This window comes from Dama dama, chromosome 13 (assembly GCF_033118175.1).
Source record: "Dama dama isolate Ldn47 chromosome 13, ASM3311817v1, whole genome shotgun sequence".
Lineage (NCBI taxonomy): Eukaryota > Metazoa > Chordata > Mammalia > Artiodactyla > Cervidae > Dama > Dama dama.
In genome coordinates, this window is record NC_083693.1 from 49,274,107 (window position 1) to 49,289,299 (window position 15,193).

General features: G+C 36.2%; 1 protein-coding gene and 1 non-coding gene across 3 annotated transcripts in view; one reads left to right on the forward strand and one right to left on the reverse strand.

The window, feature by feature from the left end:
* The window catches only part of G2E3 (G2/M-phase specific E3 ubiquitin protein ligase), a 63,575-nt gene that overhangs the window by 11,858 nt on the left and 36,524 nt on the right, over nt 1-15,193 (forward strand). For both annotated transcript variants that reach the window (XM_061159054.1, XM_061159055.1), the window contains exons 2-3: nt 9,747-9,787; nt 14,455-14,552. In XM_061159054.1, the coding sequence (XP_061015037.1) occupies nt 9,747-9,787; nt 14,455-14,552 (139 nt within the window). The remainder of the gene's footprint in view (nt 1-9,746; nt 9,788-14,454; nt 14,553-15,193) is intronic.
* On the reverse strand, nt 4,630-4,736 carry LOC133068760 (U6 spliceosomal RNA). The gene has a single exon (XR_009695706.1). It is a non-coding gene; the product is annotated as a U6 spliceosomal RNA (small nuclear RNA).

Here is a 15,193-nt window from a genome sequence, read left to right on the forward strand (position 1 = left end):
TGACAACCCACTCCAGTATTCTTGCCTGGAGAATCCCATGGACAGCGGAACCTGGTGGGCCACAGTCCATAGGGTTGCAAAGAGTTGGACACAACTGAAACAACTTAGCATGCACTAATTTCCCCTGAGGGCAGGCCTTATTAAAAAGAACAGAGTGCTTTGATGTATTTAAAAATGGTAGTTTACCCTCCCCTTGCCAAAATCGTAAGGGAATTTTTCTCTGATATTTACTGTGGACTTCTGCTTGGGTTCCTGGTGATAATGGTGAGGGGCCCTGTGATTGTATGCCCCTGGAGTTTTTAACTCTCAAAATTGTCCACGCTGAGCCTCCAGCAATTAGTCAGTCAGTTATAGTTTAGGTTTTCTTGCCCGAATACTGGATCCCACAGCAGTTTCAGCTGGTAACTCTTGGCTCAGGTAAGCTGTGATTCCCTGCATGTACCTCTTTACAGTCTCAGAGGGCAGTGGTTTGCTGTTACCTCTCTTACAGATCCAAGAAATATTGATTTGTCTTTTCAGCTCTTGTTAGGATGGAGAAGTGACTTAAAAGCATCTTATGTAGTGCTTTTCCTTTAATTTAAATAAATATCTTTGTTTTTTTTTAATGGTGGTTAACTTTTAAACATCCATCTGATAATATAATTGTACAGAATAAAATTCACCCATTTTAAGAGTATAGTTCAGTGCATTTTAGTACATGTATTTCATTATATTAATATTCCAAAATTTGTTTTATCACTTGTCTGTTGATGGAGATTTAGGTTATTTGTAGTTTTTGGCTATTACAGATAAAGCAGCTGTGAACATTTGTGTACAGTGAACATATGCCTTTATTTCTCTTGGTTGCCTCTCTGCCTATATATGGTAGGTGTCCATTTAACTTTTTTTATCAAAGTGAAATTCACATTCATAAAAATAACCATTTTTGTGGATTAAAGATCTAAGTGTAAGACCAGAAACTATAAAACTAGAGAAAAACATAGGCAAAACACTCTCTGACATAAATCACAGCAGGATCCTCTATGACCCACCCCCAGAGTAATTGAAAAGCAAAAATGAACAATGGGACCTAGTTAAAAGCTTTTGTACAACGAAGGAAACTCTAAGCAAGGTGAAAAGACGGCCTTCAGAATGGAGAAAATAATAGCAAATGAAGCAGCTGACAAAGAATTAGTCTCAAAAACACACAAGCAGCTCATACAGCTCAATTTCAGAAAAATAAACAACCCAATCAAAAAATGGGCCAAAGAACTAAATAGACATTTCTCCAAAGAAGACATACAGATGGCTAACAAACACATGAAAAGATGCTCAACATCACTCATTATCGGAGAAATGCAAGTCAAAACCACAGAGAGGTACCATCTCACCCCAGTCAGAATGGCTGCTATCAAAAAAGCAATAAATGCTGGAGAGGGTGTGGAGAAAAGGGAACCCTCTTACACTGTTGGTGGGAATGCAAACTAGTACAGCCACTATGGAGAACAGTGTGGAGATTCCTTAAAAAACTGGAAATAGAATTGCCATATGACCCAGATTCCCACTGCTGGGCATACACACTGGGGAAACTAGAATTGAAAGAGACATGTATACCCCAATGTTCATCACAGCACTGTTTACAATAGCTAGGATATAGAAGCAACCTAGATGTCTACTGGCAGATGAATGGATAAGAAAGCTGTGGTACATATACACAATGGAATATTACTCAGCTATTAAAAAGAATGCATTTGAATCAGTTCTAATGAGGTGGATGAAACTGGAGCCTATTATACAGAGTTGAAGTAAGTCAGAGAAAAACACCAATACAGTATATTAATGCATATATATGGAATTTAGAAAGATGGTAACGATGACCCTATATGCGAGACAGCAAAAGAGACACAGATGTAAAGAACAGACTTTTGGACTCTGTGGAAGAAGGCGAGCATGGGATGATTTGAGAGAATAGCATTGAAACATATATATTACCATATGTGAAACAGATTGCCAGCCCAGGTTCGATGGATGAGGCAAGGTGCTCCAGGCTGGTGCACTGGGATGACCCTGAGGGATGGGATGGGAAGGGAGGTGGGAGGGGGATTCAGGATGGGGAACACATGTACACCCATGGCTGATTCATGTGAATGTATGGCAAAAACCACTACAATTTTGTAAAGTAATTAGCCTCCAATTAAAATAAATTAATTTTTTTAAAAAGAGTAACCATTTTGAAGTGTATAGCTCAGTGCCATGTATTCACACATTCACAGTGTTGTGCAACCATTACCTCTATCTAGTTCTAAAACCTTTTCATCACTCTGAAAGGAAAATTCACACCATTAGACAGTCACTTCACATTTCCTATTTTGCCATCCCTGGAAACCCCAAATCTGCTCTCTGTCTCTGTAGATTTACCTATTCTAGATACTTCATATAAGTGGGATTATACAGTCAATCCTAAAGGAAATCAACCCTGAATATTCATTGGAAGGACTTATGCTGAAGCTGAAGCTCCATCCAATACATCGGCCACTTGATGCAAAGAGCCAACTCGTTGGAAAAGACTCTGATGCTGGGAAAGATTGAAGGCAGCAGAATGAGATGGTTGGGTGGCATCATCGACTCCATGAATATGAATTTGAGCAAACTCTGGGAGATAGTGAAGGACAGGGAAGCCTAGCATGCTGCGGTCCATGGAGTCACAGAATTGGATGCTACTTAATGACCGGACAACAACAGTACAGTATATGACTTTTCATTTCTAGCTTCTTAGTATATTTTTAGGGTTGATGTATGTTGTCACATAAGCCAGTACTGTATTTTCTAAAATAGCTGAATAAAACTCTATTGTATGGATATACCACATTTTGTGTATCTGTTCACTGATTGACAGACAGATGAGTTGTTTCTGTTTTTTAGCTATTGTCTGTATTGCTGTTATGAACATTTTTGAGAAAGTTTTTGTTTGAATGTGCATGCCAAGTCACTTCAGTCATGTCCAACTCTGAGACCTCACAGACTGTAGCCTGCCAGGCTTCTCAGTCCATGGAATTTTCCAGGCAAGGATACTGAAGTGGGTAGCCATTCCTTTCTCCAGGGGATCCTCCTGACCCAGGGATTGAACCTACATCTTCTGTAGCTTCTGTGTTTCAGGTGGATTCTTTATTGCTGAGCCACCAGGAAGCCCTCTTGTTTGAATATCTGTTTTCAAACCTTTTCAGTAAGTACAGGCTTACCCAGCCATCTGGAAGTAGAGCATTCATATGACATCTTTTGTAGGCTGAAATGGGATATAATAAAGAACTAATTATCTTTCTTTTTTTATAAAAATGAAGATCCTTTTTGGATTTCTTTTTGGTTAGCAAAAACACATATAATGTGGGTCTTTCATAAAAGTAAAGTGGCATAAAGGGAACTGTCCAAAACTGTACCTAGTGTGATTGTTGGGTAATGTGACAATTCTGTGATGTGTTGAGCAACGGCTGAAGTATTGGTCCACAGTAACTGTACCATTTTACATTCTCATTAGCAGTGTATGAGGGTTGCAATTTTCTCCTTATCCTTGCCTTTGCTTGTTTTCCTTTTATTTTTAAATTATGGTAACCTTAGCACAGATCTCACATGTGGTATCTCATTATGGTTTTCATTTGCACATCCTTAAGGAATACGATGTTGAGCATTTCTTCATGTGCTTGTTGCCCATTTATTTTCTTGGAAGAAATGTCTGTTCAGATCCTTTCTGTTTTTCAGTTGGTTTTTTTTTTGTTGTTGTTGAGTTGTAAGAGTTTCTTGTATATTCTGGATACTAGATCCTTACCAAGTCTATTAGTCAGTTCAGTTGTTCAGTCGTGTCCGACTCTTTGCGACCCCGTGAACTGTAGCATGCTAGACTTCCCTGTCCATCACCAACTCCCGGAGCTTGCTCAAATTCATGTCCATTGAGTCAGTGATGGCATCCAACCATCTTATCCTCTTTCATCCCCTTCTCCTCCCGCCTTCAGTCTTTCCCAGCATCAGGGTCTTATCAAGTAGTGATTTTCAGATATCTTCTCTCTTTCACTCTCTTGATTATGTAATCCAGTCTACTCTTTCTGCTTCTAGTGATTTTGGTGTCATATATAAGAAACCATTGCCAAATCCAAGGTCATGGTTTTTTCTGAGATTTTTATAGTTTTGGCTCTTACATGCTATATCTTCAAACCATTTTGAGTTAATTTTTGTGTGTAGTGTGAGATAGAGGTCCACCTTCATTCTTTTGCCTATGGCCACCCAACTGGCCCAACACCATTTTTTTTTTTTTTCCCATTTATTTTTATTAGTTGGAGGCTAATTACTTTACAATATTGTAGTGGTTTTTGTCATACATTGACATGAATCAGCCATGGATTTACATATATTCCCCATCCCTATCCCCCCTCCCACCTCCCTCTCCACCCAGTTCCTCTGGGTCTTCCCAGTGCACCAGGCCCAAGCACTTGTCTCATGCATCCAGCCTGGGCTAGCGATCTGTTTCATCCTAGATAATATACATGTTTCGATGCTGTTCTCTCGAAACATCCCACCCTCGCCTTCTCCCACAGAGTCCAAAATTCTGTTCTGTACATCTGTGTCTCTTTTTCTGTTTTGCATATAGGGTTATCGTTACCAAAAAATATGGAACGCTTCACGAATTTGCGTGTCATCCATGTGCAGGGGCCATGCTAATCTTCTCTGTATCGTTCCAATTTTAGTATATGTGCTGCCGAATCAAGCACCCAACACCATTTGTTGAAGAGACTGTTCTTTCTCCACTGAATGGTTTTGACATTTTTGTTGAAAATTAACTGATCATAGATATATGGATTTATTTTTTGGCTCTTAACTTCTTCTCTATGTCTTTCCTATGCCAGTCTCACCATTTTTTTATTACGACTGTGTTGTAGCAAGTTTTCAAATTGGGAGATATGATTCTTTCAACTTTTTACATTGCTTTAATTATTCAGGCTCTCATAATTTCTTACAGATTTTAGGATCAGATTTTCCACTTCTACAGAAATGATCATTGGACGTTTATACGGATTGCATTGAATATAGATTGCTTTGGGGAGAATGGCCATCTTAAAAATATTAAGTCTTCCAACCATGAACAGAGTTCTTTCCATTTATTTGGGTTATTTCATTTCTTTTTGCAGTGTTTAGTGGCTTTCAGTATATAAATCTTGCACCTCTTTGTTACATTTATTAAATAGTTCAGTCCTTTTGATGGTATTATAAATGTCTTTGGCCACCTGATGCGAAGAACTGACTCCTTGGAAAAGACTGTGATGCTGGAAAAGATTGAAGGCAGGAGGAGAAGGGGATGACAGAGGATGAGATGGTTGGGAAGCATCACCAACTGAATGGACATGAACTTGAGCAGGCTCCAAGAGTTGGTGATGGACAAGGAAGCCTGGCGTGCTGCGGTCCATGGAGTTGCAAAGAGTTGGACATGACTGAGTGAAGGAATTGATCGGAGCATCCTTTCATGTAAAAAATTCTCAACTTAATAGGTATAGAAGGGGGAAATACCTCAACATTTTAAAGGTCATAGATGACAGGCCCACAGTTCTCATTTTACTCAATGGTAAAAGGTTGAAAACTTTTCCTGTAGGATCAGAAACAGGACAGGGGTGCCCACTCTCACCACTCCTATTCAGCAGAGTACTAGAAGTCCTAGCCAGAGCAATCAGTCAAGAAGTAGAAATGAAAGCATCTATGTCAGAAAAGAGGAAGTAAATATGTGTTTGCAAATAACGGGATCTTATTTATTGAAAATCCTAAGATTTCCACAAAAAAGCTGTTAATACAGCCTCTCAGAGTGAGTGGGAGTCTGGCTTACTTTATTATATTTGTGATCTATTGCTGTGTAACAGATCACTGCAAAACTTGGTGCCTTATAAGAACAGACATTTATTATCTGTCAGTTTCTGTGGGTCAGAAATTTGGGAACAGCTTAGCTGTGTGATTCTGGCTTTGGGTCTTCCATGAAGTTGCTCTTAGGCTGGCAACCACACTGCAGTCTTATAAAGGCCTGAATGGTTCTGGATGATTTATTTCTAAAATGGTTCACATATATAACTGTGGGTAAATGCCTCCATTCTTTGCCAAGTGGAGCTCTCCTAGGAGTGTCTTGAGTCTTTAGGATATGGCAGTAAGCTTCCTCTAGTACAAGTGATCCATGATAGAGAGGAGGAAGTCATAATGCCTTTTATGACCTAGTTACGCTTTGTCATTTCTGCCATACTTTTTGGTGGAAGTTACTAAGCACAGCCACAGTCAAGGAAAAAGAAATTAGGCTCCAACTTTTGAAGGGAGGAGATTCAAACTGAGTGTCAGTGACTGACCAAGTGGAGGTAAGCAATACAGGAGACTCAGAATATGTCTAGATAGTGGCCTTCTGGAGTTCTTCATTAAATTGTTCATGATTTCTCAGGGAAGGGGGGAATATTTTGATAGTATTTCTAAGACCAAGACTTGGGCTGTTACTGAGATATATACGTATACATGTATATACATGTATATACTGAGATATATATGTATATATGTCGCCTACCAGGCTCCTCAGTCCATGGAATTTTCCAGGCAAGAGTACTGGAGTGGTTTGCCATTCCCTTCTCCAGGGGATCTTCCTGACCCAGAGATTGAACCCAGGTCTCTGGCATTGCAGGCAGACACTTTACCATCTGAGCCACCAGGGGAGCCCTGGAAGGGCTTAAAATTCATGTACTGGAAAGAAAATGATAAAACCCAGTTAAAAATATGTGAGTTTTTTTGTTTTTTTTTTTTGAAGTTTTGTTTTAGAGACTCTTGACTGAAGTAAATCATCATTGGCTTGCTGTGGATTAGGAAGAAAGCTGATGTGAACCAGTCAAAAATATGAGTTTTGTAGTACCTTTGGAACATTATCCTGTTTGGGAGTAACTTTTAATTTTTACATAATCTTAAGCTTAGAAAGGATTTCCCACATGTTTCAGATGGTAAAGAATCCACCTGCAATGTGGGAGACCTGGGTTTGATCCCTGGGTCAGGAAGTTTCCCTGGAGAAAGGAATGGAAACCAACTCCAGTATTCTTGCCTGGAGAATTCCATGGACACAGGAGCCTGGTGGGCTATAGTCTATGAGGTCACAAAGAGTCAGACACGACTGAGTAACACAAGTACAAGTAAGCTTAGAAAATAACTGTAAGAATAGTGAAAGGAACTCCTATGTACCCTTTAAACAGATTCCCCAGTTTATGTTTGTGACATTTGCCTTTCACCTGTTCTAGCCCAGCTGGCCTAAAACCACCAGGGATAAACTTGTAGTGTGATTGAGTTAGATTTGTTGACAATGCAATGAGAGAGATCACAGACTAGGGGAACCATAAGGCTTTGCCCCAAAGAGTAAAATAGATTTCTTACAGGATTTTGTAGAAGGGTGGCACTGAAGTGAAATTTAAATGAAGTAGTGTTTTGATAGGGTCAAAGCAAAGCCAAGGTTATGTGTAAAAAGAATCAACATTAGGTCTGAGCTGTGAAGTGGGCTTAAGGTGGTGTTTCCTTGAAAATTACAGAATTAAGAGCTTTTTGAACATTTCTTCTCCTAAAGTTGCTTTCTTAGATCATCCTAGGAAGAGTAGGATATTTCAGAAAGTTTACTTAAGTTCCTTCCCATCATCTTCCCAGGTGAGAGACTAGCACAGTTGTGATATTTTTTCCCTGATAAGTTACTTATTTAAAAAAAAGTAAAGAACTTCATGTAAATGGAATAATGTAGATAATAGTAGTGTGCAGTTTCTTTGACACAGTATATTTGTAGATTTATCTGTTTTATTGCTTCCTGCAGCACTTGTTACCTTTTCATTGCTAAGTAGTATTGCATTTTATTAATAGACTGCAATTTGCATATCAGTTTTCTTGTTGATGGACTTGTAGGCTTCCAGTTTGGGAGTATCATGAAGACAGCTGCTATGAGCATTTTTATATAAGTTTTTAGTCTATATGTTTTTTTATTTCTCTTGGATGTATACCTGGCTGTGAAATTCCTACATCAAAGGCTAGGTGCTTGTGTATATATGTTTAACTTTTAAGAAACTACTAGAACTTTTCAAAATGATTATTCTGTTTTACATTCCCATTAACAATTTATGAGAATTCCCCAGTTGCTTCATATCCTTTCCAGTGTTTGATGTTGTGGTCTTTTTATTTTTTAATCTTAGACATTGTTACAGGTATAAAGTAGTCTTCATAGTGGTTTTAGTTTTTATCATCCTAATTAACAATGATGTTGAGCATTTTTTACATGTTTATTGGCCATTTGTGTATCTTGCTTCATGAAGTGTCTATTCATGTTTTTTGCCCATTTCTTAATTGTTTGCTTTGTATTGTTTTAGGAGTCCTTTATGTATTCTGGGTACAAGTCTTTGTTTGACACACTTTTGCAAATATTTTCTTCCAGTATGTGGCATGCAGAATTTACCTTCTTAATGATATCTTTTGATGGGTAGAATCTTTTAAGTTTGATGAAGTTCTTTTAAAACTTTAATCGTTTTAGCTTTCACAATAAGATCTATGATCCACTTGAAACTAATTTTTATTTATTGTGTAAAGTGTGAATCTCAAGTTTCCCTTTTTTCCATGCAGAGATCCTTTTTTTTCCAGCATCATTTGTTGATAAAAGACTTCTTTTTATTGTTACCTTTGTTAAAAATCAAATGACTGGAAAAGTCTGAATCTGTTTCTGGGTTCTTTATTTTTATTCCATTGGTCTGTGTGGAATACTGTGTATTAATACACTTTGAAAAGCATATATAGAGTACTTATTAGATTGTTGCACACAGGAAAAACCTTTCTTGTTCATGTTTTGATAGCACTGGAGATCTCTCTAAGGATTATCATTTTGCAGCCAGTGATATTTGGAGGCTTTTCAGCATGAAGTACTATATATTCCTGTATTACTTTTTTTTTTGGGGGGGGGGGTGGGTAATGTGAGATTGATACTCCTTTTCTATTTGTAAAGATGCGAAAACACTTGTTTAGGTCAGAGTTTTGAGGCTTGTGATTAAGAATCTTTAGGCACCTTTCTTTAAGTCTTATAGTTGTCTGAATATATATTATAAAAATCTTCAGAACTTCATTGCATTGTTGAAACAAGAGAGATGGCCAGGTCCTTATAGTTTGAAGGGAAAGAGGAGGACAAGACATAGCCACGTGGACCTCAATCATTCTGAATTATCAATCCAATGAACTTAAGTGAGCAGTAGTTGCAGTTCATCTGCAGAGGGGAAGGGTAAGAAATTATAAGCTGAAGAGATTGAATCTCAAATATAAATCTGTTGTTGGAATACTGACTAAATATTGTTTATAAGTTAAAATTTTTATGTTTATTTTAGGTGAGGTGCTGAAATCATGTGTTTATGGAATTTTCTATAGTCGGTTTGTGAAACCGCTAGAAATTTAATAGTCTTAAGTCTCTTTGCTCCTGGTATGTCCTGAGTTGGGTCTCCTTTTCAGTAAATACCAGTAGTCATCCTAATTTTTTTGATAACTAAAAAACATTCCCTCCCATTTCAACACTGTCCCCAGAATTTACCACCTTTGTTGAAAATTACTGGTCTTAGATGTGGAAAGGTGAGGAAATAAAGTACTGGAGTGAGAAGTGATCATGCAGCTTGTTTGTTATCATACATTGACTAAATCTAAATAAAATGGGTAATTTGAGAATTTTAAAATTAAGATGTCTGATTGTATATTCTTATTTTTCCTAGTAAAATGAATGAAAATAAACCTGGAGGCTCACAGAATTCTAGTAAGTAATCATATTTAAAATATTTTCAAGTTTAATTTAAAATATTATGATACATCATTCTTGCTTTTTTTAAAATTACAATTAATCTTTTAGACCTCTACTCAAACACGAGGAATGAATTTCCTGATCCATGGTTAGGTCGTGTTTCTTTATACTGAAGTATAATGTTTCATGTATTAATTTCAACAAAAATCTGCTAGAAAAGGATAATATGCCAAATTTTATTTGTATATTCTATATTTATCAAATGTGGTTTGTATTTGAATAAAACAGTATTATTTAATAAATATGATTTTTTTTACCTTTTTGTGTAATTTTTCTTCTTACAAAAGATAAAATGCAAATGAGAACAGTTAATGTATAGAAGTTTAACATGAAAAGGAAAAACTTGCCTGTTAGGGCTCACAACCATTTCCTCAAACAGATGTAGACTTTAATTTTTAGTTGTTTTCTTCATTTATTAGTTATAAATAGTATATTGATTTGCTACTATGGAAGATGAAATTTTTAAATTGTTACTTTATACTCAGTTGCCACTACTTCTCTGTGATCTACCCTTTTTAAAATTTATTGTTTGATTGCCTCTAAAAGTGTTACACTTAAAACTGTATCTTGACTCTCACTTATAGAGTATCTGTTAACTGCCTATCATGTTGGATAAGGAAATTTCTGCCCTTCAACCTCCCTCTATTTTGCTTTCCTGCTTTTACCTATAGACTTCTGTCAGTTATGCTAATAGTTCTGAAACTTAGTAGTTCATGGACTACCTCCTTATATTTGTCAAATGTAAATATCACCTATTACTGTTAATTGGTTAGTATTTTTCTTAAGTTTGTCTCAGCTCTTTACTTGAATGAATGTGTTCATTTTATTACTGTTACATGACCAGTATCGTTTACTGAAGGGTTATGTAAAAAGTGTAGAATCGTTTGTAGAAGGTGGTATTAATAAATGTAATAAAGATGTAAAAAATGTAAAAATGGAACAATTTTACAGAATTTTAAATGTTAAAATTAATATGCAAAGGACACATAAAAACAAAAGTTACCTACTTACAAAAATGCATGCCTGAAACCTGGTCTGTTATGTGTCCAGGGCCTTGGTACCAGGCAAAGGGAGGAGGGAAACAGGTGGAAGCACAAGCCCATAGCGTGCAGCAGATGCAGCTCCACCCAGCATTCACTTTGAGGACTCTTCTGTAGTCTCAGCTAATTCCTTGTATGCCTTCTGAGGCTAATTCCTTGTATTCCTCTTCCTCTTGATAGCTGCATACATACTTGTAGTTGAAAGTATAGGTTCTGGGGATGAAGAAGTTAAGGTGGGAGTTGCTGGTGTAAGATGTCCAATAATCAAACGACAGTTTGCTGGAATTATTGTGGTCAGTTACTCTGTGTTGGGGAGGAAGAGGTGCTGAAATTTTGAGGGAAGGGGCTTCCAGTTACTGCTTAGTAAGCTGGAGTGAGGGAGAGCAAATACAGGATGGATGTTTCACGGTATTAAGTATTGGTTTCTTTCCAGTCCTGGAATCTATTTTGTGAGTGACCTGTTGACAGATACAGTACATTTCAATATGTAACATCCATTCTTGATTACATTCATTAAACAAGATAAATAAGATTAGCTGCTGTAATAGGTAAGCCCTGAGGTTTTAATGGTTTAGCATAGTAAACATTTATTACGTGGTCATGTTACACTCCACTGTAGATTGGTTAGGGGAGATTGAACAGATAGGGGCTTTATGCTCCATACAGTCATTTAGAGTTCACGTTCATTCCATCTTGTATTGATTCACTGCCTTGAGATACTCAGTGTTTTCAGCTAGTGATTTTTTTCCTTGTTTTTTTAGTATGGTATTAGAAATTTGATGTACAAGTAAATATCATAAGATAGAAAGGATTGATAATTTTATTAGTAACACTCAGTTCTACCTTTGTGCCATATCTTTTTAATTATATTGCTATATATTATCTCATTTAATGCTCATTAAGGCATAGTTTGAGGTAAGTGCTATTGTTGTCCTTATTTTTTTATAAGACGAGGAACCAGAACCATAAAGTGTTTATGTGACCTCTTCAAGGTTACACATCAAGAGTGTAGAACTAGGTCTTAACTCAAATCTCCCTAACTCTGCAATTTGCCTTTAAGGTTTTATTACTGTTATTGTGATAAAATACATAAAACATAGAATTCATCGTTTTAACTGTTTTGAAGTGTGGCACTTCACACATTCAGAGTTGTGCAGCTGTTACCACTGTCTAGTTCCAAAGCATTATCATCCCTCCAGAAGGAAACTATCCACTAGGCAGTTACTTCTCATTTCTTCTGTCCTCAGCTCATGGAGACAACCAACCTGCTTTTTGTCTGTCTCTATGGATTTACCTGTTTTGGATAATGTAATCTATTATATAAATGGAATCATGTAATATGTGACCTTTTGTGCTTGCATTCTTTGACTTACCATAGTGTTTCTAGACTTATCTGTGTTATAACATATATCAGTATTTCATTCCTTTTTGTAGCTGAAAGATACTCCATTACATGGTCATTGTATATTTTGTTAACCTATTCATCCATCTGTTTGTTGGATGAATGGAAATTTGATTTGTTTTCCCTTTTTGGCTATTGTGAAGAGTGCTGCTATGAAGATTAATGTACAAATATTTGTTTGAACATCTGTTTTTAATTCTTTGATATTATATATAACCTATAGTGGAATTGTTATATAGTAACTGTGTTGAACTTTTTGAGGAACTACTCACTATTTTCCAAAGTGATTGTACTATTATTACATTTCACCTAGCAGTATATGAGGGTTGTGATTTCACTATCTCCTTGACAGCATTTGTTATTTGAGATTTTTTGTATTAGCCATATCTTCTTTGGAGAAATGTTTATTCAGATGCTTTGTCCCATTTTAAGATTGAGTTGTGTTTTTCTTGTTGAGTTGTAAAGCTTACCACATTCTGGACACTAGACTCTTAAAAGGTATATGATTTCCAAATGTATTTAACCATTCTGTAGATTGACTTTTCACTTTGTTTATAGTTTTCTTTGATACACAAAAGTTTTAAACTTTGATGAAGTCCAGTTTATCTTTTTTTTTGTTTCTTTTATTGCTTTTGTTTTTGGTGTCCTGTGGTGTCTGAAAAGCTATTGCCAAACCAAGGTTTTGAAGATTTTTCCCCCCTGTGTTTTCTTCTAAGTGTTTTATAGTTTTGACTCCTATGTTTAAGTCTTTGATCTATTTTGAGTTAATTTTTGTGTAGTTTATGGAGAAGGATTCAGTTTTATTATCTTGCATGTGACTTTCAGTTGTCCCAGCCCCTTTTGTTAAAGAGACTATTTTCCCCCATTGAATGATCTTGGAATCCTTGTTCAAAATTTAATTGATCATTGATGCCTGAGATAATTTTTCTGGACTCTTTTCCATTGATCTGTATGTTTATCCTTATGTCAGTACCACACTCTTGATTTCTGTAGTTTCATTATAAGTTTTGAGTCTTCTCTTTTTTTCTGGCTAAAGGTTTGCCAGTTTTGTTGACCTTTTCAAAGAACCAACTTTGCATTTATTCTGTCTATTCTGTATGTCATTTATTTCTGTTCTTATCTCTATTATTGCCTTTCTTATGCTAGTTTTGGGTTTAGTATGTTCTTTTTCTAGTTCTTTATTGCTAAAATAAAGTTACTGATTTGGGATCATTCCTTTTTCATATAGGCTTGCTCTATGAGTCTACAAGCCTAAAGATCAGCCAGAGGTGAAAGCTTAAAGTTCCTAGAGTCATTTCTGAGTATGCATCCAGCCCTGGGCATGTGATGTCCTTCTAGATTCCCTGGTATATATGGGAGCTTCTCAGAGCCCTTATCTCCCCATGTGTCTTCCTTTACTATACTCTTCTTTCCTAGCCTTTTTGGTCTTTGCCTACTTGCCCTGTTATCCTTTGCTTCAGGCTGCTGCCTCTAGTATATTTGTCTTAAATGCTTTTGACAGTCAGACTCCAGCCCTGAGAAAGTTCTTACACAGATGAAAGAAGGGCAGGCATCTGAGCCCATCCCCTGGGGAGCCACCATACATGTCAGAACACACACAATCACATTTCTCTAACAAGGTCCATACTACCTCCTCTTAGACAGTCCATACCAGGAATATGGCCTAAGGAACAATGCATATTGACCCTGGGCTTAAGGCCATTGCCCATTGGAGAGTGAGGGATAGTAGGCAGGTAAGTTAAAATGCCACAAATCTGTCATCAAATTTTGGCAGTTTGTTTCTTTATTAAGCATTTTTCTCATTATTTCAAGTTTTTAAATCAGATTTCAGAGTTTCTGAAAAGTTGATACTGATGGGTTTGGCAGCATTATCATTGCTTTAGTGGAGAGATGAAGTTTTAGAGTTTACTAAGTGGTTGTTTTCAATGAGTTGCCAGTTTAACAACACACTGGGATATGTTGTTAAAAGAGTAATTTAAAAATGTAAAGTCATATTGTTTTAGAAGTAGGTATTGAAAGTCTTAATTTACTGAAAACAATATAATGTAATTTGTTCTCAAAAAGAACTGAACACATCGTTGAGAGAAACACCAATTCCATAGGGGTTTGTTTTTTTTTTTTTTTTTTTTTTTTTGTTTTTGTTTAAATTTTTTTATATCTATTACTTTTTTCACTATTAGCTTGTGTTTTCTGTCGAAAAAATGATGACTGTCCTATTAAATATGGAGAAAAGAAAACTAATGAGAAATGGAATCTTACTGTACATTACTATTGTTTGGTGAGTATAATTTTTAATTAAATCCTAAAAATTTGGTGTTCTTCTAAAGAAGAAAATTTGATCCTGATGGCTGGTTTCTAAGAAATGGATAAGTCATTTAACTTCCCTGGATCTCTTTTTTGCTATGTAAAAATAAGATTTTTCATTTATCAAATTCTAAGATTCTGAAATTACTTGATGCATAGAAATACTTGTCATCATTACCTGCTTATTTTTGTCTAACCCTTTGGGGCCTCAGTGGAAAAAGTAGAAAATGGTTAGGTGTGTAAGGGAGTTGTTCATTTTGCAACTTTGTTGTTTTCATTGTTGCTAGTGATAATTCTCAGAAAGGACCTGTTTGAAGGCTCAGGAAGTAAAATAAAAGTATTTTCTTTGACAGAGAACCTGAAAAGAGAAATTCTGACTACAGGTAATAAATATTTGTGGAAAAGGATATAGGTTAATTTATGGATCACTCAGTTGCAAGAAAAAATGATGACATATTGAGAATTGTCTCTCATTCGTTCCCCATTCCCTCTACCAACTTCTCATCTCATTGAATCTGCTTTAAGATATTAGTGGTACCGTCCCTGCCTTAGCATGATGCCAAGGTTACATGAGTATATACAGTAGTCCTTGGCACTTGTAATAAATATATATTG